The sequence below is a fragment of the Haemorhous mexicanus genome, chromosome 5 (genome assembly GCF_027477595.1).
Source record: "Haemorhous mexicanus isolate bHaeMex1 chromosome 5, bHaeMex1.pri, whole genome shotgun sequence".
In the NCBI taxonomy this organism is placed as follows: domain Eukaryota; kingdom Metazoa; phylum Chordata; class Aves; order Passeriformes; family Fringillidae; genus Haemorhous; species Haemorhous mexicanus.
Genome location: NC_082345.1, coordinates 4,949,763 through 4,976,861, shown reverse-complemented (window position 1 = coordinate 4,976,861; position 27,099 = coordinate 4,949,763). Strand labels below are relative to the sequence as shown.

Sequence of the window (27,099 nt, the reverse complement as noted above, 5' to 3'; positions counted from 1 at the left end):
GCGAAGAACAAGAAGCGCCGCTTGGGCTCCCTCACTCAGAGGCACGAAATGGGAGCAGAAACCCTGGGGGATTCCCAGGGGTTCGCTGCACCAGGAGCCATCCTCGGCAGCTGCCGGTGCCGGCCAAGAGACCGGCCAAGGCACCGGGACCGGCACAGCGGCCGCGTGCGAGAGCGCCGCGCCCGCCGGCCCCGCCCCCCGCGATGGCCCCGCCCCAATGGGCGTGCCCGGGCCGGTGCCGGGAGCCTGTTGTTGTGATGAGCGCGGGCCCCGCCCCCTCCTCGTGCACGGCCGCTCGCCGCCCCGCCCTCACGCCTTTTGGCCCCGCCCCGCACCCCGCCCCTCCGGGCCCGCTCCGCCCCGCCCCCGGCCCGATCGCGCCTTCCCATTGGTGCTCCAGCCCCGGGACACGCCCCCCCGCGCTCGGAGCCCCGCCCCGCCCCGCGCGGCACCCCCCGCGCCCATCTGTTCCCGGCGGCGCGGCCGCTCCTGCGCGGGGCGCGGGCGGCGGCGGGGAGGCGGAGGGCGAGGGCGCTGAGGGCGATGAGGATGGGCCCGCGCAGCGGCGGCCGCCCGCGGTAGGGGGGGCAGCGGCAGCAGCAGCAGCGCCCCCGCCGGCCCTGAGCCGCCCCGTGCGCGGGCGGCAGCGAGGGGGCAGCGCGGGGCCGCCGGGGGGCGGCCGCTGAGCGGCGTGGCGCCGGGGGGCGGGCGGGGCCGCAGCGCCGAGCGGCGGCGGCACACGCAGCCGCCCGCGGAGTGAAGGAGGCAGCGACCGAGCGGGCGGACGGCGGCCGCGGGAGATGTGCCCGGAGGAGGACGGCGGCTGCGGCGGCGGCGGCGGCGGCAGCGTAGCCGGCACCGGTGGCCCCGAGGCGGCGGCTGCGGTGGCGCTGGACGAGCTCCGCTCCTGGTGGGAAGTCCCGGCCATCGCGCACTTTTGCTCGCTCTTCCGCACCGCCTTCCGCTTGCCCGACTTCGAGATCGAGGTGAGAACCCCGCGGACGCCGCGCCGCGTCCCGCCGGACAGCCCGCGGGCTGTGTCCGCGCCGCCGCTCCCGCTGCGCTCCCGCTGCCCGGCGGGTCCAGCACGCCTCTCCCGCTGCCCCGCGATGTGCCAGGGCGCACCCCCGGGCCCCGGCGAGCCGGGATGCATTCCGCCGGGATGCGGCGCGGTGTGTTCGCTCCGTTCGCGGCGGAGCCGGCAACTTCCCCGTCCCTCCCGGGCGCGCTCGCAAACTTTCGGCGCGCCCGTCCCGGGCAGCGGCGGGCAGGAGCCCCCCGGCTCCGCGGGCGGCGGGGGCGGCCGCGGGCGCAGTGGGGCCGGCTCCGCCGGGCCGCATTGTTCCGCCGCCGGGCCGGTGTCCGCACACAAAGGTGGCGGGGGGACGGACGCGGCACGGAGCCCGCGGTGGGTCCCCCGTGCCCAAAATGGTGGCGGCGAGAGGCGGGCCCGGCCCGGTAACCCCCCACCTCCCCCGGGGATACCAGCGGCTGCTCTTGGGGGGGTTTGCCCAGCCCGCTCAGCTGTGCCCGGGTCGGCTCCTTTTGTTGCGGGTGGGGGTCCCCACCTGGCCGGTGCCGCCGCGGGGTGGGGGGCGCGGAGGGTCCTGCCGAGCCTTTCTTCCCCACCCCGGCGAGGCCGGAGGGCTCCGCGGGGCACCGCGCCGCTCATTGTGCGGCTCAGCGGAGCCGCCGGGGGATCGACGGTGCCTTCACCGCCGCCCCTGTGCCCCACGGAGGGAACGCTCTCGGCTTTCGTGCCTTCTGACCCTTTTTCCCTTGTAACTTTCTCGTGTGGCTTGTTTGGGTTTTAGTTTGTTTGGTTTTTGTTTTTTTTCCTGCTTGATTTTAATTCTTATTTTCATGTGCGCCGCTAATGTCCCGTAAATATTTTGTGCGCCGGCTACAAATGTTACAAACAAAGTGTGTCCTGGTAGGAAATCTTTTGTGCTTGCTGTGAAAAGCTATTCTTGCCAGCGCGTTGGCAATAAACCGGGTGAATAACGTGGTGGCGTGTGTTTTTTAAAGACAGTAATTGCCCCGTGAATGCGAATTCCAAAGATGCTTAAAAGTTCAATGGGATGCGCGAAGCCCTAAAGAGCAAAACTCCTCGAGCAGGATGTGGATTTCTGAAGAGGGGGAATCCCTTATGCCGTACGAAATCTTGAAAGGGGATAAGATCTCTCAATGATGCAACTTCTTGCGAAAGAGAACTCCCCTCCCCCTCCTATTGATGCCAAACCATTAAAGGGGGAGGCTCTCCGGGCCCAGCAGCGTTAAGTCTTGAAGGAACCTGAATTTACAATGATAAAAGGGCCAAGGCACTAGCCTTTCACCTTTAGAGGCAATTAGCATCTGGCTTGCTTCACAAATGAAGTAAATGTGGGCTCCCCTTTGCTTCCCGGAGCACGCTTAGGCTGGGGGAGTTAACATCATCACTCGGAACAAATTAACTTGCGTTTTTTTGGGGGGGATGCCCGGGAGGAGGAGGAGGAATGCGGGCGTGTTGGTTTTGGGGGTGTTGCAGAGCAGAAGCAGCACACCGAAAACATCGTCCAAAAAAACCTCCGTGCACGTGGATGGCCGGCAGCCCTTGGCAGAAATGGGTTTTAAAGCATGGCGATTGTCCCAGGGTCGGTGGAAATTGCGGTTAAAATCGGGATGCTGCCAGAGGATGGATGCGGCTGTCAGAGCTCTGCTCCTTTCGGGCACGTGGAGTAAATCTCCTTCTCCGGCAGAGTGAGAGCAGCACAAGCAGTTTCAAAAGTTGCTGTTCCTTGAAGCTCACCATCTCCTTACCTCTTGCCTGGTGTAGTTGTTCCACTCTCACCACTGGTTTGGGGATATCTGGGAACAGATCTTTGCACAAAGAGCTTGCTCGAATAGTTCATGGTTTGAAACCAATGGCCAGCGATGGGAGTTGCACTTTTTTCTAAGAGTATTGCTCTGTGTGTTTTGGGGTTTTTTTTATTTGTGCTTTATTTAGCTGCATAAAGATTTCTTCCACGGTTTTGGATCTAATAATACCAATGCCCCTTCTGGTTGGTCTCACTGCTACCTCTGAGACTTGCTTGAGTTTTAGGGGTGTCTGACTAAAATGGACGTGGCTGTTCTTCTAGGGGTTTGTGGAGATGCCAGGATTTGAAACACATTTAAGGGGGAAATAAACCGTAGCTATCTTACCAAAAAGTGAATCTGTGCTCATGTATGAATGATGTTTTCTTGCTTTAGCTTTGGTAATTGTGGAGAGGTGTGCTTGTGGCTGAACAACGAATTGGGGAATGCCCCTTCCCTCAAAAGTTCCTGCCCCTCATGAGGAACCCAGGGGTGATTGCCCCAGTCCATTTGGGCACTGAGTAAAACGGAGTGAATCTGTGAATGCAGAAGGGAAAATGGAGATCTCAAGCTCAGAGGGTTTCAGCTGGAGGATGCTCGTGCTCAAACCCCTTGAGCTTCACAGCTAATGTTTGTCCAGTATCTCTAAGGGATGGTCTTACATTGGATGCAGCTGTCTCTTCTTGGATTTTCTCTTCTTCCTAGGAGGTGTGAGCTCCTCTGAGCTTAAATTCTGGCTGCTGGCACTTTTCTTGCTGTTTTTCAGATACCAGTGTATCTCCAGGGGGGAGTTTGGTGCTAAACTCATACAATATCCTTACAAAAGGCAGAAGTTTTAAACAAGCCTTAATTCTGCTTGAAACAAATATCCCCTGCTCTCACTCTCCCTCCAATTTCAGCAGGGTCAGGTTAAGATTTCAGTGCTACTGTCCCTGCAGTTGTCAAATGAGACGAAACCTGGTCTTTAATTTGTGGTGTTCTGTTGGTAACTTTTAAAAAGCGCTGGGTAGTTTTGTTTTTTTCTTCCCCCCCATACCCCCCCCTGCCTCTTCCCCCCTGATATTTTTTTTTCTTCTGGTGGGTTTCTCCATAGCTAGCTGGAAGGCTCTGTAATGATAGGCCATCTGGACCTATCCCTCCTGTGCTGAGCAGATTTGCTGAGGGTATTTGAGAAGTTTGGGGCCTTTAGTAGTTTAGGCAGGCAGAATAGAGCTTTTCTTTTTTTTTTTTTTTCCCCTTCCTTTTCACATCTAAAATGCAAGCCCTTTACCCTCTACTTATTGGCTCGAAAGAAAGTGAATCTTCCAGGCTTCCAGATGTGGGACTGCCATCAGCAGCTGGATGGCAGAAACCTGGGAAGCAAATGTTTTCATTTTTCTTTTTGCTGGACCTGTGCATAGCCAGAGACTGCAGGGAAGGGGTGTCCAAGGAGAAAGAGGCACATCCATCAGGCTGGACTCTGGGCATTGTTTGGGGAGGGGGTGGGCACAGCTGGCCCTCAGGCTGGCTCTGGCAGATGCAGGCGCCTGGGCTCCTCTTTTTAAATCTCTGCTGCAGCAGCATCACCCGGCAATGGGCTCAGGAGGGGTTCAGCTACCGCCAGCAGGTCAAAAGTTCAGTGGGACAGAAGCGGGTGCTTCGGGACGTGTTCAGCTTCATGCTGTGTTTTTACATGGATCTGAGGATGGCAGAGAGCACTTCTGCCTTCTGGGGTGGGTTGGCTTTTTTTTTCCTTCCTCCTCTTTTAAATGGCTGCCTTGTCAGCCATCTGCTGTACAAAACTTGCGTGCCACTTCAAAGTGGTCTTTTGGTTCTGTTGGCTTGGTTGTCATGGCGTATTTCTTGGTGGTTTGTAAAATCACAGAATGGATAGGGTTGCAAGGGACCACACTGAGTCATCTGATCCAACCTCCCTGCATCGCACTGATCTGCATCAGGGAGTTTGTCCTTACCTACTCTAACAGCACTGCAGCTGGAGGAGGTGTGGCTGTGTGGGGCAGTCAGTTTTTTTGGCTGTCATTGCCTTGATGGACAGAAAGGATGCTTTCCACAGTCAAGTTAGTGCAGGTGATGATAGCTAGTGATTTATTTCCCTCTTCAAGACTGGACTGTAATGTGGGACACCTCTTGTGTCAAAGTATCTCCTGGCCGTGTGCCCTTCCCCTCTGCAACTGAAATGTCCTCCTGGCAGCTGTGGGGATTGTTTGTGTCAAAAGTATTGGGAGAATATTTAACGTTTTCAACCGTATTTCAGCACAGCTTGAAAACGCTGGACAGGAGCCAGTGTGGCATGGCCACCCAGCTCTTTGGCATGTGCTCTCAGGAGCTGTGAGCTCCAACATTTAGGAACTTCTACCTGGGTAGGTCGAGGGGTGGTTGACTTTCCAGAACGTGCTTGAAAATAGTCAAAACATTGTTGTAACTTGGTTTATTTGGAAAAGGGGGAAAAGCCACATTACACAGGGAAAACATAAATCTTTTCCTGCGGTTTTTAAAAGCACCTTTGGGCAAATTGCCTCTGCTGTTAACTTCACTAGGGCTTTAAGATGCTTTTCCTTGCCTCTTGCCCCTTCCTAGCACTTCAGGCTCTGGCTCTGCCTTTAGGTACATTCCTCCCACCCACAGGCAGGGAGGGCACTGCTGCTCTTGCCTGCCTTTTTCCTTCTCTAGTGTGGTATCTCCATGCAGGTCCTTGAACAGGCTCCTTCTGTCAGGAATATTATGTGGCTGTTAGAAACCAGCAGCTGCTACTGCTCCCCTGGGTCCCCCAGGAGGAGGAAGAGTGTGGAGAGAGGGAGAGCTGGAGAAGGAGAGAGCAGAGAACAGGGTTTCTTCTATCTGTGCAAACCAGATACAGCTTTAAAAGAAAAAAAATATAATGTGTTAAGCAGTGTGATAGAATTTTAATACTTTGAAAGGAATTTTTCCTAGTGAGGGCAGGATGGCCAAATACGCTCTGACCTCCACTGTCGTATCATGTTAAGTCCTGCTGAAAATTCTCTGTGGATCCCCTTGCTCTGCCCTTTGGGTGTGTCCCTTGTGATCCACGACACCAAAATGGCACAACCTTCCTGTTCTGTCAGTGGCTGGTATGGGGTTAATTACACAGACAGTAGGGTTTGGTACCCAGGTGCAGCCTCCACCCCTCTGTAGCTATTTGGGTCTGGTGCTGCATTGTGATTGGTATTACAGTAACATATCCAATGTCTACAGGTGCCTCATCCTGCTCTGTGGTGGTTGAGATGGCCAGGTGCTTTCTTATCAGAAGAATTTAAAATCTAAGTAAGATCAATGCAGCAAGAAGGTCCTGCAAGCTGATGAAAGTGATGGTGAATTCATGTAGGTCAGCTCTGTTGTTGGGGGTAGTTCTGAGTTTAAATGCCTTTTCAGTGGAATGGTTCTGTTATTGGGATGTCCATCCCTCCTGCCATTTGCCTGATCACAGTAGGCAACATTGAAGTGGAAGGGAGTGGGCAGGGACTGAAGCAACAGTGAACAACAGATCTACTGACTAAAACTTCCCTCTCATGTGAAGCACCTTGCTTTAGAAAAAAACACATTGTCTGAGCAAAGGTAGAGTAACTGGCAGTGCAGGGAGAGGTGCTGTACAGAGAGCAGACAGGGTTGGAAAAGATTATGGAATTCACATATACCAAAAAGCTAGTGTTGGTCCTGTTGTGTGGAGAGACCCATTTATGGACCACTGTGTGAATCTGGGTTATACACTAAGGTCACTCTGTGATGGCTCTGCTTCCCCTGGGCAGCATCAGCTTCATCCGAGGGTGTGAGCTGGGTGTTTGTTGTTTATAAAACCAAACAAAATCAAGGGCCGTACTGGTTTTATTCTTTCTACCTGTCCCATCTGCTGTTTGGTGCAGTTGCTGCAGTGCCCCATCCCTCTCCCCATGTTTGTTCCAGCACCACTTCTTACATTGCTGCTTTTGGTGTCTTAGTTATTCTGTGTGCAATAGAATCATTAACACTCTACATGTCAGTGCTGGGCTCTAGAGTTCATTGAGATTAATGGAGGGGGGAGGCAGAGAGATACTTCTCAGAGCTGTTGCTTCAAGTGGTCTGCAAATTGGAAAGCAGTTTCCATTTCAAATGCAAGTCACATCTTTCCCGACTGTAGATCTTAAACTTTTACACAAGTGTTTACCTTTTATATAATGATACCCTAATGTAATTGGATTAAAAAAAAAACAAAAACAAAAAACCCGCACCAAAAACAAACCAGAAAAAATCCAAAATAACAACCACAAGAAAAAAAAAAGGAATAGGTAGTTCAGGAGGCTGATACATGAGTTAAAATGTTATCTTAAGCCTGTGAAAAGAAACAAGTAGTGACTGCACGAAGCCAAAGGGTGTCTGAACAATGGATAAGGAAGGTTATTTTGACAGCAACATTTTGAATGGATCTGAGTTAGGTGACAGGGGAGTTGGGGAATGACTGTAGCAGTAGAAGGCAGAAGGGAAGGAGGGGCACGATAAGAATTTCAGGGATTTGATGGAGCACATGGAGCCTGATACTACAGATTTTATGTGATGTTAGTACAGGCAATTCTTCTGCTGGCACAGCTGACACTGAAAATCGTGCCTGGTGTTAGCTGAAGTGTTTGTGTACCCACAAGTTTAACAGTTTAAGCTGAGTTTATTTTAAGATTGATTTAAGATAATCAGGTGCAAGTCTTTCCCCACGAGAAAAAAACACCATAATAGTTTGTGCAGGAACTTAAATGTGACTTTGCAGTTTGCTTTGTTCAAGAAGACCCAAATACCACAAACAAACCTGTGCCAGTTCAATCAACCGATTTAAACTTCTGCACAGCGCATCTAAATCGGGCCTTAAAAGTTTTTCCTTGTGGAATTTGCTCTAACCAAAGCAGCTAAAAGTAACACCTTTAAAGTGTTGCAGCTTTATATGTAGACCTGCTTAACTGTGGTCTTTCTCTCCCAGTGCATAATGCCGGCAGAGCTGTGCCATTCTGCCCCTGGCATCTGTTAAGTGCCTGCATGAAGGGTGAAGAATTAACTTTTGTAATGGCAATGGATGCTTTCATAGACTTCTTTCAGGCAAAAATCTCCTCCAGAAGAGAGCTATGGGTAGAAATGGCAACAGCCAAGGAGTTAAAATTCCTGAATTAAAAAGTTTATCATGTAAACATTATTGTAGGTATGTATGAATTTAAAAAAAAAAAATTTTCCCCCCCTCCTCGTTACCAGAAGCAACAGCATCTGCTGTGGTGGTGGGAACAATGCAGCCTAGTGATTCCTCCTTCCTTACAGTAGAGAATCCTGTTAAACACACAAGGCTGTGCCTCAGAGTGTATCCTTTCAGCAGGCTTGTTCCTTTTAATGGGTGCCCATTCCTGGGGTCTCCATTGTTTCACCAACAATAGCACTAGGGGCAGCTGATTTGGTTGACAGAAAATGCGTTAATTTAACAGATCTATTCCCTTTAGCCGGTCTCCTTCCTATTGTGCCCCAGTTCTCCCCCAGTTCCTGGGGAGGAGGGCCTCGAGAGCAGGGTCTGTTAGGTGGAAGGCTCCTGCAATTAGGAGGGGTTTGCAGCCTTTTGTGTGAGGAACAGAAAACAGCTGATGGGGAGAAGTGGGGAGAGTGCAGTTTGCTTACTGCCAGAACACTCATTTTTCTGCTTTTTTGGGGAGGGCTTTACAGACTGCCTTTGCAAGGGATGGGGGATAACTCGACACTAGGAGCTGATGGCAGTCAAGGTCTTTGCTTTGCTCAGAGGTGGTCTTGCAGCCCAACGTGGCAACGCCTTTCAGTGCTGGCTCAACTTCTTGACAAACTCTTTATATACTATAAATGCTTAGCTAAAACACCAGCTTTCCACTGAAAAAGCAAAGCTGCTGGTATTATCCAGGGCAAGACTGCAGAGAGCTGGCTAGGGGAGGCAGTATGTAAAGTTAACACCAAATTACTTGAAACATGAGGGGCATAATGGTCCTCAGGGACCCCTGCCCTGGGCTAGGCCACCAGTTTAGCGTGGTTTTAGGACAGGTCTGGTTTAAACAGTGCAGGCTCTTCACCCTTGGGTGCACTAAGGTTCAGCTCTTCCCTGCAGTAACTTACCTCGGTTCAGTAACAGAGGGGGGTGTCTCTGTTGGTTTTTACATCAGTGTGGTCAGGCAGACACATCCAGCCTGGTGGGAAGGAGAGTGCCTGCACTGCTGAGGGGGCAGTGAAACATGAAGCTCTCCTGCTCCTGGGGGCTGCCGGCTGCCAGAAAGATCTTGGCTGCCAGAAAGAAGATCTCGCTCCCTTTCAAGCCCTCACTTCAGCCACGCTTCTGACTCTGTGGTTTGTCCCTTTCCTGGAAGCATCCCAGCTGCTTGCTGGGTCCTGGCTGGGTTTTTGTGGGGGTTCTTGGTCTGTGGTGGCAGCAGGACCTCCTGCTTTTGGTGGCTGCAAGCTGCCAGGTCAGTCCACTGTGGCTCTTGAAACTCTAGCTGTGGTTTAGTTCTGGTTGCTGGGGCTGAGGATGTAAAAGGAGCTCTGGAGGGTCTTTTTCCTCCTCTTTGGTAAAGCTGTTAATTCTCAGACTCTTTCTCTCCAGCTAAGCCTGCTGTAAAGGGGCCAGAGCTTTGTATGGCCAAAGGGTTGGAAAGCAGACCTAGTATTCTCCTTTCTGGTGAGCCCTGTATGTAGGGAGTTGTGTGGCAGCAAAAATATTTATATGTCCATAACACAAAGCAAAGAGGGTGGTGGTTGGAGGGGTTTTTTGGTTTTTTCTTGCTTGGGTTTTTTTTGTTTGTTTTAGGAGGCAAAGGGTGAGAGTTCACTTAAAGAGCTTGACTCTTAATAGAGCTTGTCATTGTCGCTAATATAAAACAAATGATGAGCATGGGAGAGGAGTCAAAGGCTCCCTCTTCTGGTGTTCTGGAAAGGTTCAAATACTGGAAAATATGCAAGGAAAAAGACCTCCTCTGTACTTTCTTGTGGTATTTTGTGACCTCACTTAGGCCTAACCCTTACTGGCCTACCATGCAAGTCTCTTCATGTCCCATAAATACACAACCTTAACGGCTCTCTGTGGAAGTGAAAAGCATTTTCAAATGCAAAATATGTTACACTTGTAAGTAAAAGTGAGTCCTGCATTCAGAAGGGTTCTCAATCTGAGCATGGAAAATGGCAGCCCTGCATGTCCCTGCCTGTGATGTTTCTCAGTGCTTCCCTTTGCTTCTCCTCTTTACTGCACCCTCCTCTTGCAGTGGTTCTGTCATTTGTGTCCCGTGCATTTCCCAGGTCACACGTGTGCACTGGCATGTTAACATGTTTGGGATGATTGGAGTGGCCAAGTATGCTGAGCATTCCCTCTAGGAAAGTCTGTCCAAGGCTCTGGCACTGCTGCTGCTTTAGGTTGAGTCAGTCCAGAATTCAAAACTTATTAGTGGTTGATTGATGGAGAAATGTGCACAAGGAGTAGTAGTTTGTTGGGAATTTAAGATGAATTTTCTAAAAACCATCATATAAAGTGTAGTACCTCTGAAATTAATAGGATGTCAGAGCATTAGAGAAGGGACTTTTTTTCCTTTCATATTTTTTTCTTCACTGGAGAGCTGGCCATCACATGGCTTATTTTTCCCCTGTGTTGTTAGTGTGGGCTCATGAGCAGTGTCTGGTGGAACCTGAGGGATTCTCAACCTGCCTTCCAGGGCAGCAGCTCCTGCCACTGTCACAGCCAGCAGTAAAACTGCTCACCCGGATTAAAAACTTTGCTCTAAAGTGAGCAGTGCCTCACCAGAAGCAGTTCCCCCAGCCAGCTCCCTCCACAACCCCACAAAAGGGTTGTACCAGCATGACTGAAGCAGTGGCACAGGAATGGAAACAGGCAGCAGGGAGGGGAAGGGCTTTTTATAGCTGACACTTCTGCTGAAAGAAACGCTTATCGCACTGCAGCCCTGGTAGCAGGTGGAGTGAGCCTGCACAGGTAACAACAGGTCATGCAGCAATGAGGGCACCTGGGGAAGAAACCTTATCAGTAAGACCCTCCCTGTGAAAGGGTTTTGGATTATATCAAGCCTTGATAGATTGCTTTTTTCAAGGTTAGAAAAGTTTTCATTTGGAGTTAGGCGGTGAGCCTTTAAATTGTTCATTCCGTAGTCAGTCCTGAATGTGCAGCTGAAATCAGTTAAACTTCACTGGAGCTGAGAGTCTTGCACAAAACCAGAATAGTGCAAAATTCTTTTTGAGAAAATTCAGGCTTTGTCTCAAAAGCAAAATAAAAAAATTCCCACAGGGAAAAAGGTTTCACTGTGGCTCTGGTGGCCCAGCAATGCAGATATCTATCCATCAGGAATTGTTTGCCTGTGCTGAAGAGGCTGGAGCAGCTTGCCTTGTCGGACAGGGCAGCCATGTAGAATAAACAGGGAATAGCAGTCTCGATTTCCTTTCTTTCAGCCTGATACAAGGTGCAGAGGCACTGAAGACTATTTTGCCCTTAAGATAATTGTGAGTTGGAGAGGATCAAAGGGCTTGAGGGGGCTTTTTTGGTTGAAAGGGGATTTTCTCCATGGACAGCTGCAGTAGTGCATTAGTAGTGCAATGGATTATCTTTCCATGATCTGTAGGATCTCAACCAGCTATCGAGGGGCCCCACTGAAGGCTGCTGCTTGGGGGAGGCAGAGTGAAAGTCTCCTCTAGCAGGGAGACCTGTAATGCCTGGGAGCTCGGACCACTTGACTCCCCCTGCCCCAGCAGGGTGGGTGGTGCTGGATATTCTTAGACTGCAGATAGTGCTGGGAGCATGGGGAAAGGGAGCCCAGCTCTCAGTCATGAGTAACTGCAGCTGATGCCCTGCATCCACCCTGCTCTCCAGTGGAAGTGCTTATTAAGGAATGTGAGAATCGAGCTGATTCCAGCTGCTGTGGCATCCCCTAAAGGGAAATGTATAATTTGGGAGGGTGTTGCGAGTCCCTTGGTGGAACAAACTGCTCTCTGTAGTAAACATCTGACCTGCCAAATGCCCGGACTTTGTCATTTTGGGAAGTTTTGGATGATGGCTGCTCTGCAAATAGCTGTGCCATTGAGAGGGTGTCCCTGCACATGTGTGGGTGGGTGTCTGTATCCTTGCTCTGTGCTTTTCATTCGCTGCGGGGAGGCAACACATCTGGCCTGACTGTGGCAAGGGTGGCAGGAGGGGATGGGACAGGGCTTGGTGCTATCAGAGGTGGAGATCAGGTCATGCTGTGCCTCCCTGACCTGGTTTCAGGGCCTGGGGATGAAGGGGCTGGAATGTGTGGGGCAGAGCTGTCAAGGAATGCGGGTCCCCAGGTGGCCACTTCAGTGCCTTGTGCTTGGGCTCAAATTGCATCTGTGCTGGTTAATGAGTGCTGGGGCAGCCCTGCCCCACCAGGTCCTCCTGTGCACACCTCCTCGGGTAGTGAGTGGGATGCCAGCAACAGAGGGGTGACCGTAGCATCTTGTGTGTTAAACTTGCCCTCCCAGCACTTCCAGAATTTTCTGTTAACTTTAGTGATGGAAGCTTTATGGCTTTTTAATTGATTGGGTTTTTTTGGGAATAGTGAAACACAAAATGGGATGAACCCAACTTTGGATTTCAGGGCTGAGTGTTTTTTGGGACTGGCAGTTAGAAAGCCTTGTCTTTATTTGTAAGCAGGACTGGTTTCAGAATTTAAGGGCCACCATATGATGTTGTGTTGTTTTTTCTTGGAGTAGCAGCTACAGTTTATAATCATTGCCTAGTCCTTAGCCAGTTGGCAGGGAGACTGCTGTGAAGGGATTGATTATTATTGGATGCTTCATTGTGCTGTCCAAGCCTGACTTTCTTGATCTAACCAGTTTCCTTCAGTTGGAATAGCTGTAGTCAGCAGAGGGAAGAGAGGGAGATGTGTCTCCTCCCTCTCAGCAGCGCTGTTTCTTGTTCATGGGATATACTCAGGATAAGAAGGGTCAACAAAAAGTGTCAACACTTGAGCATTCTCATAGAAAGTCAGCTGGCTGGCTGGCTGCTGGGGACTGCTCACAATTTTCCTGCTTCCTCTTGTGATTCTCTCAGTGTTTGTTTTTGGAGTGGTGACTTAAAACTAGCGCTGCTTGGTGTGAGCATCCTGGAGGCTCCGCCCTTTCCCTGGGAGAGGCACCGACAGAGTGGAAACATAATCAGGAAGATGATCTGGAGCTCAGAAAGGTGAAGACACGCTGGCAGCTGTGGCAATTGAAGATGAGTTAGTGTTTAAACTGGCAGTGAGGACATGCACAAGCACAGAGGCAGCAGAGCAGGCTGGAGCTTGGGCAGCAACATCTGCCAGGCTCCTTGGATAGAAGCTGGGGTAGTTTGGTTCTGCTGAACCACATCCTGCTGCAGGTCCTCTGATAAACCTGGGCTAGCTAATTAGGAGCTAGGATGTGTGCAGCTATGCACAAAGCAGCCATGCTGTACTGGAGTAGCTGCTGCTGCTGTTTGGGAAAGGGAGTTTGAGCTGGGTCTGAGCAGGGGTGGTTTGTGAGGAAGGGGAGGTGTGTGTCAGGCTTGGGCTGGGCTGCACATCCCACCCTGCTGTGCTTAGGCTGAACAGCAGCAACTGGAAGAGGACAGCTGAGCTAATGCTTAAAAGGTGGAGGGATGGAAGACTCCATACCAGGTCTTGGAAGTATGATCCTAACCCTCTGCTTGTCTCCTGCTTTCCTCCCCCACTGCCAAAGCCCCTCTTGGGCTGTGTGGAAGTGTCCCAGTTCTTGCAGCTGTGTTAGTTGTAATGGGTCATTTAGTCCTGAAATCCCTGCTTGAAAGGGGCAAGTCCTTGCCTCGTGTGACAGCTGCCGCCTTGCACTTTTCCCCAGGCTGGAAATAACTGCCTATGACACAGGAGCAGCTCGTGGCAGGGGGGAGGGAGGAAGGGTTCTGGCTTCCTCTTAGTGCTGTAATGGCTTTGCTGTGTGCCTCTTCTCCCATGTGGACCATAGCAGAGCCATGCCCCACATATTTAGCAGATCTCTCAGCTGGCAGTGCCCAGGCAATACCCTTAACAGCCTGGCACTCTGCAGGCTCTGTAGACTGGAGCCTTCCTGTGCAGCTGGGAGCAGGACAGAAGGGATGTGAGGTGGTGGTGGTGCTGATGCTTGCCTGGAGCATCAGGGAGCCTTGCTGCTGTTGTGTGCAGAGGCAGAGAAAAGGAGAGGGAAGGTGGGAATGTTTCTGCTCCCTGCTCCCCTCTTCAAAATCCAAAGCCTTGAGCCCATGGAAACCTGGCCAGCTTTTCCTTCCAGCTGAAGGGCTGTCTCCTGATTGGAATGACAGCTTTGAACTGGAAGACATTATTTCATTAGTGTGCTAATCAGATACAGAGATTACCTGATTGGCTACTTAATAATTAAATGAAGTTGCCTGTAATTCTTTGAGCACACACAGAACTAATTAAATTAACCCTTCACTGCCCTGCATGCCTGGGATGCACTTGTGTGAAATGGAGAGGGCAGCTTCCCCAGTGTGGGGACTGTGATCAGAAGGGGATGGTGGTCACGAAGTAGCCACGGCAGGACAGCCAGAGTGGTCTTATCAGGAGCCTCTTGTACCCTTTCACTTTAATTTGGCACACCTGGTCTGTGATCAGTGTGTCTGGCAATGGGTTACCAACACATCCTGTGTCCAAATGGCCAAAAGATTGCACTGGGCTCATGGAGTTGATGCCAAGGCATGTGCAGTAACCCATCCCATCACCTACGATCACCTGGTGAAAAGCAGGGAGAAGGAAAACCTGCACTTGACAGTTCTTGAGAAGAGACAGTCAAGCAGAGACCTGAAGATGTTCTCCTGTGCTTTTGAAGCATTATTCTTCCCTGTCCTCACTGGCACGTGGGCACAAGCCAGGTTCTTTCCTTGCATTTGGAAGGATTCCACCAATTCTACTTCCTCTTGACCACCTATTTCTCTCTACTCCTGCAGTGTCTGTTCCTGGAACTGCACTTTGCACGTGCTCACAAGGGTGTATTTCCAACAGTTTGAGGAGGACACAGAAATCATGTCAGTGTCATAACTTTCTTTTATTATAGATTGGGGAAAAAAAAAGTGAAAAAAGTAATAAAAATAGTTTCCTTGTGTTCTCCAGCCCCTGTGCTATGCCCAAGCTTTCAGCTTCTGTGATGTTGGAGGTGTGGCAATTTGAAATTTATAGTGAAAGGCTGATTTTTATAACGTGTGAGAGAATTGTTACTGTGTTGAAGACACTCTGTGTTTGATCATTTCATTGCTAGGGTGAAGAGCTAGCATCTATAATTTTTTTGCATCCATTTTTAGTGCTAAGCACTGGGTTGAAGCAACAGAAAAGCTACCTTATAATAATCCAACTCTCTTCCCTTACTGCTGCCACTGTCTCCTTCTAGACTTTGCCCATACATGTTAAAATGAAACTGTCAAATTAAGCACATTTCACTGTCATCCAGAGCTAAACTTGGCAGAGAAGAGCCCTTGGACCTTCTGGCCTGAGTTAACCACGGCTGGCTTCAGCTACCCCAGTCAGGAATTGCTGTGGCATGCAGAACAGCTTTCCCCTTCCCCGTGGTCCGTGTTGCTGACTCTGTCCTCTTTTTCCCTGAAGATTGGTTGTAGCAGCAGTGTCCTTGGAGCCAGCAGAGGGATAAATATCTCGAGCCCCACTGCTTTGTCTTTAAAATCGGGCTTCCACATGACAGGCAGCCCAAAATGCTTTCGAAAACAGGTCAGGAGACAGAAGAAAACAGGGAGGATGGGAAACAAAAGGGCAGCTTTCAGGGTAATTAGATGGTTTCAGTGCTCCTTCTGGCAGGGAGCATTGGCTGGTGAGGCATGACCCCCTGTGCTGGCTCCCTACAGATGTGGGTGTGCTGGCAGGGTGTGAAGGGAGAGCAGAGAGAACAGCCAGCGAGCCTTGGGATGTCCTTGTGTCCCTACTGATCTCTGAGATTTAGCATCTCCACTTCCCAGCCCTTGGACCCGCTCTCCCCACAAACCAACCTTTGCTATCCTTCCTCCAGTCCCCTCTGCCTCCCTGGGTCAGACCCAGGTCTGTGATTCCCACCTGTGACTCCCAGCCGGGGTCTCTGGGAAGGTGCTTGCCCCCGTTTTATGAGCTAGGGGTCTTAAAAGTGTGGGTTTGGGGGAGGCAGGGAAAGAGGGCACAGTGCATGCAAGGTCAAGCTGGAGCCCAGCTACAGCTGGGATTTAGTGTTGTTAATATTTGATGGTGTCTGTTGTAAAAGGGCAGCAAGTCAGGCTGGCAGATCTGTGTCTGGGCTGTTGCTGCAGTAGAAAGCTGTTCTCAGAGATTTCTGAAACAAAGGGTATTCCAGTGTGAGGTGGAAGTGGCCATTTAAACGCATCTGACCATAAAGATGCTCCCTTGGAGCAATTCTGATATCAGAGCTTGTGGGACTCACTCCTGTGGGCAAAATCCTGCTCCATCAGACAGAGCCTGAATGCTGGAGATTGGCTTTGGGGATGGAGTTCAGGGAGGCTTTTTACCTCTTGAGTCCTCCTCTTTGTTTTTGTTTATGGGTTTACAAAGTCAGATTAGCATTTCAATGTTGGAGGCAGAGCCCTTGGGCAGTGGTGGAAGGCAGCCTGGTTCAGCAGGTTTGGGATTACTGCTCCTTTCCCAGCAGCAGTGAGGAGCAAAGCCCGAGGCTTCTCCCTGCTGGGAATGCACCCAAGCTGCAGCCACCCCTCCAGCGTGTCTGAAGGTGGATGGGCAGTGTCACCGGGAAGGGTAATTAGCCTTCCTTTCAGGCAAGGATAATTGTTTTATTATTTTAAATAGTAGCACAAGTTCTGGGAGAATAAAAAAATAGCCCCCTAAGAGCTCTCAATCCAGAAGCTGTTCACTTTTTAGGTGTTGCCTGTCCATAAGCTCGGCTTTGTTGTAACCCTGGGGATCTCAGAATGCAGAGCCCTATAACTTTAGTAAAACAGTTTATTGAATAAAAGAGAAGTCCATGCCCCTTTCCTCTCCCTGTCAGGCACAATGCTGTACTCAGTCACACTGGTGCAAATTTAGAGCAGGTCCAGTGTCTTCAAGTCAAAGTACTCCAGACTCATGTTTTAATTGCAGAAAGTAGTGCCTCTTCTGAAACCGAAGTTTTCTCTTGGGGCTATTCTGTGTTTGTTCACCAGAGCTGGCTGTTGCTCCATGCTGTACCCAATCCAAGTGCTGAGAATGCAGTGCATGGGAACAGGCTTAGGTGCTCCTGCAGTGCAAGACTCTTGCATGTGGTTGATCTTGCAAACTTACATTCACACAAGAAACTTAAAGAAGAAGTATTTTATGCATAAGAACTTATTTGTGTTTATTGCTTCTTTATTCTGAAGGAAATGTGAAAATTCTTTTTGTAATGTTCCTCCAGTTTGATAAAATTGTTCATATGGCTTTTCTCCCCATGTGCAAAGATGGCACTGTATTCTTTCTTGGAAGACTCTAAAAAAAAAAAAATCATCTCAGCTTGTAGCTATTAACAAAAAAAGACCTGAGTCTGTTTAAAAAAGAAAAATCTTTAGATTTGTTTCACCTGCTCAGGTGCCTCAAGTCAAGTTCTGATTTCTTTTCTTCTAATATATTTTATAACCGCCAGTACTGTGTGCTGCCTCACTTACACCGGGACACTGTGCACACACCTTCCTTCCTCACTCCCCTGCACATTGCTGTTTGTCTGCTGTCTGGGAGGGAGTCCTTCAGGGTGCCAATATGTTAAGCTGTTGAGAGAATGGGGAGAGATGAGATGAAGGTATTGTTATGCTGGAAGGTGTTAATTGGTGCTATCAGCCACTTGTTTGATTTCTAGACCATTACTGCAGTCCTTGAAGTTGTGTCTGAGCCAAGCAAATGGCAGGGGCTCTGCAAGTCCCCCATCTTGCCTTTTTTTTGAGTGCTTATTTCCCCACTGACACTCACAGAAATTAGCAGGGCTCTCTCTGCACACTGGAGCAGAGAGGAAGTGCCTGGGTGTTGAGGAGCTGGCTGGGTGTACTGCACAGAAATTAGCACATTGCTTGTGAGCCCTGGCCTGGCACCCTGGCTTGGCAGGGGATGGAGAGGAGATGCTGAATGGTGGGGATATTTCTGGGTTCCTTCGAAGCAGAGGAACTCATGTACTTGGGGGATGTTTTCTTGTGTGATGTTTCCTGCTTTAGAGGCAGATGCTTGATATTATTTAGGGCAGAGCCCTCCTGTAGGGCCAACACCCAGCTGCTAAATAGAACCTCTTATTTGTAGTCCAGGATTTCTGCCCAGAGAATGGACAAGTGAGTCTCCATTCCTCCCCCTGCAGCAGGAACAAGATCTGCAGCAGAGTGGCTGGCTCCTCTGCAGCCAGGGGGGAAATCCTCTCTCCAGCTGCCCTTTCTCCTATAGCTGGGAAGTAAGGAACCATCCTGATTTCCCTGATTTATTTTCCTACTTTTTTCCCGGGTGCAATAAGAAGTGGGATGGGGAGTAGCACCTGCAGAAGCTTGGAGGCAGGGTGCATTAATGCCTCCCCTTCCATCCAAAGGTCCAAAATGTGTTGAACATTACTCAACCATAACTTTTTGTGGACCTCTTGGCATACACAGAGGCACATGAATGCAGCCCCAGGTGCCTGCTCCTGACATTCTTTGGGTCATGGTGGGTGGAGTGTTGCCTCCCTGGTGTCCCTCTCTGGTGTCATGGCTTTGCTTGCTGCTTTTCCTGCATGTTCATGCCGTGCACCTGATTTTGTGCTATGTCATCTGTGGAAAATTGAGTGAGAGAAGGCAGCTGAACAGAGAGGTGGTGCTAAATGGAGGCTGAGAGCTTGAAGGTGTAAATGACTAATGAGGACCATTATGAGAGGAAAGTCAGTCAAGACTTGATTTCAGAAAAGACTGACAAGGAAACACCTATAGAGAATCACAAAAATATACAGTCAGAGTGGACCTCTGGAAGTCTTTTATCCAACCTCTTTATTGGATTCAGGCTGTCACCAACAGTAGGTTAGGTTAACCATGGTCTGAAGATTGCATAATTTCTCTGTTCTTTTCTATTCCCTGAATGCTTTTCTCTGTTCCTTTCTCTTTTCCCATTCCCCCAAAAGAAAGCAGAATTGTGAAAAGAGTTAAGAGATTATTTAGCAATGCATGGTCTAAAACTGCTGAAATTCAGCTTGGGCAAAAGGGGAGCTTTTAGTCCTGAAGCAGGGATACACCTTTTGCTAGTGTTTTTTTGAAACTCCATTTGAACTGACAATAAGTCAGGGTTGGAAACTGCTGGTTCTTTTTCTCATTCTGTAGGGAATAGTTTGCCTTTGAGGGATGGTTGTTGCCTGTGCAGGAATACCTTACTTCAGGAGTCATTATGCAGGCACTCCAAATGGGACCTGTGGGTAAGCACCACACAAAATAGCAGCTGTTGCCTTGAGAGAAATGCCTTAGGCCAGACAGGAAGATTTTTATTTGTTTTATTGTTGAGAACAGATAGCCAAGGGTTCTGGCCTTTGGTCTTTTAATACACAGCTTGTTTTCATCCACTCCTACATGCCTGGAATCTGTGGTTTTATCTAGTCTCTAAATCCCTATCAGCACCTCCACAGGTGTTCCAGTGCAACTCTTTCTGGGGCTACACTGAAACAGGTCAGGCAGCTGATCTGGACAGTGGATAAAAAATCCTAAAACACCTCAACTCCCATTCCCTCCAGTTATTTTTTGCCTGGATTAGTTTCATGAGCTGGCTTATAGAGTGGCCTGGCAAATAGTTGTGCCAGCCATACCGTGCTATGGAGTTTGGATAAGCAGTGGGGATGAGCAAAGGGGCAAGAATAATTTAGTGTTCAGAGTGGACTATCATGTCAGACTGATCATGCAGGCATTTATCACTGTCAGTGGAAAGAAATTGAACTTGGAGAGATGAGAGGAGTCTATTTTAGAGTGACATGAATCACTCTGAAGGTGTTCCCCTCTTTTCTCCAGGGATGATGATGGGGAACTGAGTGTACCAGCTCTGACAAGACATCAAACTTAAATCTCACTTTTTGACTCTTATGTTTAAAAATGAAAGTATTGGCATGCCTGATTATTGTTTATAATGCTTCACCTTCAGTACTGTTGTAAATACAGAAAATGTCACCAGCTGTAAGCAGAATCCCAAACTTCCTAGCAGGGCAGTTGTGAGCAATAGTGATGCCATGAAAATCCAGCTGCAAACCATATAAGTGGCTGAAGAGCTAAATATTAGCTATGGGGGGAGGGAAAGCACTTTTAACTGCTGTCCATTGCCTCACCTTTAGGTAAAGCTGCCCAGTAAATGGTGGTGTTCCTGCACACTTTTCAGCATTTCTCTCCTGCAGTGCTGCATTCAAAGACCAATATTGCCTGCTAATGTAATTTGTATTTGAGCTCAAGTGGTGGTGATGGTAGAGAAAGTGCCTGCTTCAAATCACCTCTGTGACATGAGAGTGAGGGGTTTGTTGTACATTATTGGGAGGTTTTTTTTTTTTTTTTGTGTTGAAACCGATGCTAAATGATTACAAATTCAGTTTCTTGACAGGAATCACTGCAACTTTTAATTCAGTGCCTTGTACCTGTAGATGATGATTGGTTTTAATTACAGGGTGGTATGCTTTTTCCATGGGCTCGCTCTGTTTGGTAGGTGATGCTGAGAGTACAAACCAAGGCTGTACACTGAAGGAAGCTCTGGCTGTGTGGTTCTCACCTTGTTTGCTAAAGAAGCTGGGAAGTGGGCAGGATATGAGAGATGGAGGCTGCCACAGGGAAAGAAAGGATGTCTGTTGGTTACAGGAGGGTGTAGTGCTTTATCTGTCTAGCCAGAGGCAAGGCAGATGTGAGCTCCAGAGCTTTCCCCTCTTTTGCCCTAAGAGATGACAGCTCCTTTTCATCCACCAGTTCAACTTTGTGGGGCTGTGCTTGTGCAGGGAGGAGAGGGAATGACCCACGTTTCAGAAGTTAAATTTTGGAGGGATTTTGGTTTGTTTCTCTTTTTCAACTGAAATTACTTTGGTTGCCTGGCTTGCAATAAAGCCATAAAATGAGTGGAATAGGAGTAGGAATAAAGGAATAAGGATAGGTTTTTCCAGCTGAAACATACTGATATTAAGTTGCATTTTCAGTCTCAGCACTGTTTTTTTGCAGACTTATGACTCTGGGTGAGTTGCTTATGCCTCATTTCTCACAAGAAATCTTATTTACCTGTCTGGGTAGTGGTGCTCTCCCCCAGAGCAGCTCAGGAGATCTTCTTTTCTCAGCTGTGGAAACAAAATGCTTTACATGCTATGGTGGGAGTGGGAAAGAGCTTAGGTGAAGCCGAGGGAGGCTGGCATAAGTTACTGCATCAGCTGAAGCACAGAGGGCAAAGGCTCCTTCACTCACCATTTGTGCTCCAGAGCTCCAGCTCGGGCCCTGGCTCCTTCCATGTGTCTCCATTCCCTGCAGCTGGTCATCCAGATGATCCAGTCAAGGACATGTTTTTCATTTGCTGAGTTAGCCAGCTGAGGAGCAGCCGTGGGTATTGGCCAGCACAGGGAGCCAAACCAGGGAGATGTGTTAAAAATGGCAGAGTTGAGTTTATGTCAGTGCTGCTCTGGCATTTCTGGTTCAGGCTGAAGCATCCCGACTGTATGGCCAACCTTCAGCTTTAGGAAGTGTTGAATGTTTGGTGCTGAAGGTGGGATTGGGAGCAGTGCTGCAGGGAAGAGCCAGCCTCTGTCACAGCTTCTCTGGTGGCCTCGGATAAGGCACCACACTCCTCCCTGCTTTCCCTGCCTCTGGGGTGTATTGCTGCCTCCCCACCTTCTCCCAGCCCTGGGAAAATAACAATTAAGTCTCTGTTGTGTTTTAAATGCTGCCATAAAAATGCCAGGGATGGAGCTTGTGGGATTCTTTTTGGGGGTGGGGGGGACAATCTCAAATGGAGGTGCACCTCTTAAATAGAGAGGTGAGTTTTGCTAGTGTTGATCAATTCTTTCCCCACCAATTTCTCATTTGTCAAATCAGATTAAAAGTCATTAACTTGTAAATAGATTGAGAAAAAAGTTAATGCTTATTGGATTGAGATTGGCTGTGGGGAGGCCACCCCAGAAAAAGGTCTGTGAAGCGATTAATAGCTTATTTGGTGGCCAGGCAAGGAAGCAATGTGGCAAATTAGGCATAGGGATACATAAAGAATAAGAAGGATAAAAATCAATATTGAACAGCTGTCTTTACTTCCTAGTCTCACACTCCCATGTACTGAATGAAGCGTAATGGAGATGTGATTACTCATTTTATTACTATTGTAAAGGGTTTGAATGATGGGACAGACCTCAGGTTGGTTTTATAGTCCTGAATGTGGCATTTCCCCCTTCACACGCTGTCACCTGAACCATTGCAGAGACTCAGCAGCCTGCACAGAATACATGAAAGAAGTAGGAATAAGTGAGGCTGTGCAGCAATGTAAAACCTGAAATACACCACGTAACAATGAGTGAAGAGTGGAATAAAGCTTTGCTTGTCCTCATTTGGGGGAGGACAGGAGGGAATAGGGGGAAAAATGAGTACTGAGGCTACTGGAATTGAAGGAGCTGAGAATGGAGGGAATTGCCTGGATCAGCAGTGTGCAGAGTGCCTTACTGGTGGTTGGTTTGCAGTGTCCTGGTGTCAGATGGCTTTCTGACTGTGTGATTACTGGCAGACTCAAAATTGTGGGATATGCAGCTCAGACTCAGAAGACAGATGATTTTTCTGATATACGTCTGTAAGACCTAACTTTTTTCTTTTTAATAACCTAACTATTGTAGTCTCAACAGATCCATGATTGCAAAAATGCAAATTTCTCCATGTCTGATGAGGTTGGCTGTATGGGGTGGATGTTGTCAACAAGCTGGCTGGTGCTGCTGCTGCTCCAGTCTCTTCAGGGATAATAGAATCTGGGAACAATTAAGAGGCAGAGTAATCAGTTCCTGGGGGCAGGAGCATACCCTCTTGCTTTTCAGCATTCCCTTGGCTGACTCATGAACTCTGTTGATTGACTTGGGAAGCAAATGAATCCAGCTCTCCTCCACAAGGAAGAGTTATGGAGGCAAGGTGGTGAGAGGAATACATCAGATCTCAGGCAGCTTCTGCCCTCTGTGCTGTGAAATGTGTGGAATTTACAATGGTTACTTAGCTGCTAAGCAAGTGGGATTTTTTTTTACTTTGTTTTTGCCCTTAAGCCCTGTCCATCCTTTAAACTAAGGATTACAACAAGCTATAGCTGGGAAATGCTCACATAAGCACAGAGGACAGTCTTGGCAGCTTGCTAGAATACAAACTGTACTAACTGTAATTGTCCAAAAATGTATGCAGCCATAAGACTTGCAAGCACTTTGTAGGGGCTTTGGTAAATGAAGGAAGTGGTGTGTTTGGATTCCTATCTCCTTGGGCTCTCTCTGTTATTCAGCTGTTCCCCAGCTGGCAGCTGAGAACTTTTAGGGTGCAGGTACACACCTCTAATGCACTGTTTCCACATTTCCTTCCTCCCAGGAATCCTGAGTGTCCGTGGCTGGTTAGTGAGTGCAGGCAGGCAGGATCCCTGGGAGCCAGGCAGGATTCTGGTCTCACAGGTGTGGTGCAGAAGGGTGAGGTGACGTGCCACAAGCCTGCTGCGTGACCGTGGGCGATCTGCAGCACAGACCAGATCCTCCCTCTTCCAGCCCTACATGTGGGGAACACCAGAGCACTTAAAGCACCAGAGTGCTCAAAATGTTTCTTTTTTCCTTTAGCGTTACTTAGTTCTTTTGCCAAACGGTCTCTTCTTTTTTCTTTTGATTTTAACTACTCTGTTTTGATGGTGGTGTGCTCTAGGTAGTTACTCATCTCCCAGGCACATGGGGAATAAAAGCTTGCAGTACACCAAACGCGTGCAAGGCAGGGATGGGCTGCACGAGCAGGACTCGCCCCTAACCAAATTTGGTTTATGGTATCTTGCATTCTAGGATGAGAAAAAGGCCAGTGGTAAAAAATACTCCCAGAGGCTGAGTGTACTGGTGACAGGAGAAGCCGCTGAGGGAAGGAGAGGAGACAAGCCCATGGAAAATAAGCTCCTGCTCCCTCAAAGACGTGCATGCAGAATGATAGCGGGGTGGGTGTGGGGGCGTGTAAGCAAGTAACATCCCAGAAGCTGGAAGAATAAAATGAAAAGGCAGCAGGATCAGCCCGCAGATGAAAGGCAGCCCCTTTAACATTTGCTCCCGGACTCCGGCAACTCTCAGCAGTTGGCTGGAGACTAAGCTGGACGGTCCTGTGGAGCTCCAACAAAGGGACGAAACAAACCCCCGTCCCCCGGGGCCCCCCTCCCCGACAACGCGTGAAACAACTTGATAAATGATTGCTCTGTCAGGGGACCAGGGGATGGAGACGTCTGGGAGTGCAGGGGGAATGTATCTAATTCAGGCATCAGGGGAGCTCATGAGGGGTGGGAGAGGGGAGCAGGCCAAGGGGCAGCGGGACAGGAGTGAGGGTCCTCTGCCTTGGCAGCAAAATTAATAAATACGGCCGAGTGGGAAGGGGCGAGTGGCTCTCTGGAAAGGTTTCTGGGGAGCAGGCTGTTGGGGCTTGGGGGGCTCTGGGGAGTCCCCCTGGCTGTGCCCTGCCTCCAGCCCCCATGCTCGCATTACCTCATTTACTGGGGATGGCAGGAAATACAAACCTCCCCCCAGCTCCCAGCCCAGTCCAGCCCGGGCTGCTGATAGCATTGAGAGCTGCAGAAACAGGAGCCCATGCCCTGGCTCTATTCAAGGGAACATTAATTACCCTAAAACAAAAACAAGAGGAGTTCACAGCTGGGGCCCAACACTTCAGATTCCCCCTCCCTCTGTCCCTCCCTCTCTCCTTCCCTGCTGCTCCTCCAGTTTGTGCACACCAGCTATTTATACAGTCTCCCCTCTGAAATGACTGAAACTGGGCCTGAGAGCCCTTGGTGCCCCAAACTCTGCCAGTGGGGTTTGTAGGGGCTGTGCAGGCATCTTGCAGGCAGAGATGGTCCAAGGGCTGGGGCTGTGCTGTGAGAGGAGTGGTGTGCCACCACCACCCAGCAGAACCAGGCTGCGTGTTCTGTGAAAGCTGTGGCAGCTGGAATAACGAGCACGGCCCTGCACGGTCCAGAAACCAAGCCTTGGGTGGCTTATCCTGGCAAGTACAGGAGGGAGCACTGGGGAAACTCCAGGGAGTCCTGCTGGAAGGATTTGGTGGTGGTATATTTTTCTCCCTCCCCCTCTCTGGGAGTGGAGCAGAGAACTTAATTTAGAGCCCTCCCGAGCTGCTGGTTAATAGACGCTTGATCCAGGAGGCAGCTGCTGCCACCACTTGCAAGGTGACCCAGAGCCCTGTCCCAGCGTGTCCCAGGCCACTATGTCATGAGCACCAGTTGCCAGGAATAGAGAGTGCAGCAACGTGTATAAATAAATAAAATGGGGTTTGAGTGTACTTCTGTGTTCGGCCGATGCAGAGGAAGGGCCTGGCTTCAGGAGAACTGAATGCTGAGCTTTGTGGTTGTTCTGGTGGCTGTCACCCATCCAGAGAAGTTGGCCCCAAGCCTCACTCTAGGGGCACGTCAGCAAGAAATGATAACAAAAATAGGTAAAACGTGAGGAGGAGTGTTCTGAAACATGTGGAGGGCAGTGCTTGCCAGCTGTCAGCTTCCTGTCTTCACATGGGGAATTTGATCTCCCCGAGAGCTGCCCTTCCCCTTCTCCTCTCTGCTCCTGCCCTGCCATGCTTTGGCACAGGGTGAGGTGGCTTGCCTGCAGTGGAAGTGTTGTTCTCCTTTAGGCTGTGCACTAAAGGCTAAAATGCCTGAGTCTTCAAAGCCCTCTAGAACCTTCTCCGGTGTCTCCAAAAATTACCAAATACCCCATGGTTTGTCGGGAAATAATTTTTTAACATCTACAGTTGTGGTGTTAAAGCTGTGAGAGGAGCACATGGAAGTGCTGGAGTGAGCAGCCCCTGCCAGACTCCAGCACCTGGACTGTGTTACTGCAGGGTAGCCACTGGCATTCATTTTGGGTTAAGTGAGAGGTGTTCAGCTCAGTTAAGCAGACCTATTTATAATGTGGAGTGGCCTGGTTCAAGCAGGGCTGCAGATTAAGAGGAGCAGAGAGGAGATAGAGAATTAGTCAGCCCTGTTAATGCTTTACCTGGCAGTGAGGAGGAACTGTGGATGGCTGTGTCTGCTTTCCTCCTGGCAATGCAAAGGCCACCAGTGCTTTGGTTTGTCACAGAGATTGCTGTCAGCCCTGGTACCCCCTCAGACTTTGCTCTTACAGTTTGCCAAAGTTGCTCTGTATCAGAAAAACCCAATGTGCAGAAAGATTCTTTGTGCTATTTGGGTTGTCAAGAAAGGAGGGGAGAGTAGAAAGAGCTTTACAGAATATTGTCTCCACAGTCTTTTTCCTGTACTTCGGTTTATTTCTTGTGGACCTGAAACAGTGAGAATAAATTGCCATTAAACCCACAAAAAAGAATTATGCTAACAAGGCAAAGAATGATGTTCTTCATGATCACTTGCATTGGGTTGCAGCATCTACAGTTATGCAAGTGTAACACAGGATACTTTTTAGAATTCAAGACCCTGTTGCAGTCTAGCAGGGAACAAACACTGGATTTTTGCAAGTGTATGCAACAGTCAGGAGCATAGGCAGACTTTTTCTTTTTTCACTTGGGGCAAGTTTCCAACTTGTTTAGACCATCATCAACCATCATGATGTAGAGCTCCACCTTTTTCCCCAGCACCCTTGCCTAATAGTCTGGGCAATAACCTTTGCAGAAGGCCAGAGGGGACAACTGAATGCAGTGGTTTTTTCTAAAGCCCTTGCAAATCTACCAGAACTTGGAGTCTTACATAGTGATAGTTGTTGGTTGATGGTTTTGAGGGAGGTTTTTTTGGTGTTTTCTTTTTTTTTTTTTGAAGGAAGTAATTTCCTTCACAAAAGGGAAGTATTTTTTCATGCAAGACATAATTAAACTGGAATTCATTGCCACAGGATGTTGTGGATGCCAGAAGTTGAGATAGGTTCAAAAAGCAATTAAACAAATTCATGGAAGCGAAGTTCATCGAGGGCAATTAAGCACAAAGATACAATCTCTGGCACAGGAAGTCTTAAGCCACAGCTTGCTGGAAGCTGGTAGGGGGGAAGCCTGATGGTATGCTTGCACCATTCTTGCACTCACCAAGCATTTGCTGCTAGCCCCTGTCTGGGGCAGGATATTGAGCTTTGAGGACCTTTGGTCTGGCCTGATCTGGCAGATAGATTCATCTGTTGTGCTTG

The 27,099-nt window shown here is 49.3% G+C and overlaps 1 protein-coding gene across 2 annotated transcripts in view; it reads left to right on the top strand.

Moving 5' to 3' along the window:
- Positions 1 to 724: 724 nt before the first annotated feature.
- The window catches only part of LOC132328251 (chromatin remodeling regulator CECR2), a 99,914-nt gene continuing 73,539 nt past the window's right edge, over positions 725 to 27,099 (top strand). For both annotated transcript variants that reach the window (XM_059848101.1, XM_059848100.1), the window contains exon 1: positions 725 to 986. In XM_059848101.1, the coding sequence (XP_059704084.1) occupies positions 801 to 986 (186 nt within the window). In that variant the 5' untranslated portion in view covers positions 725 to 800. The remainder of the gene's footprint in view (positions 987 to 27,099) is intronic.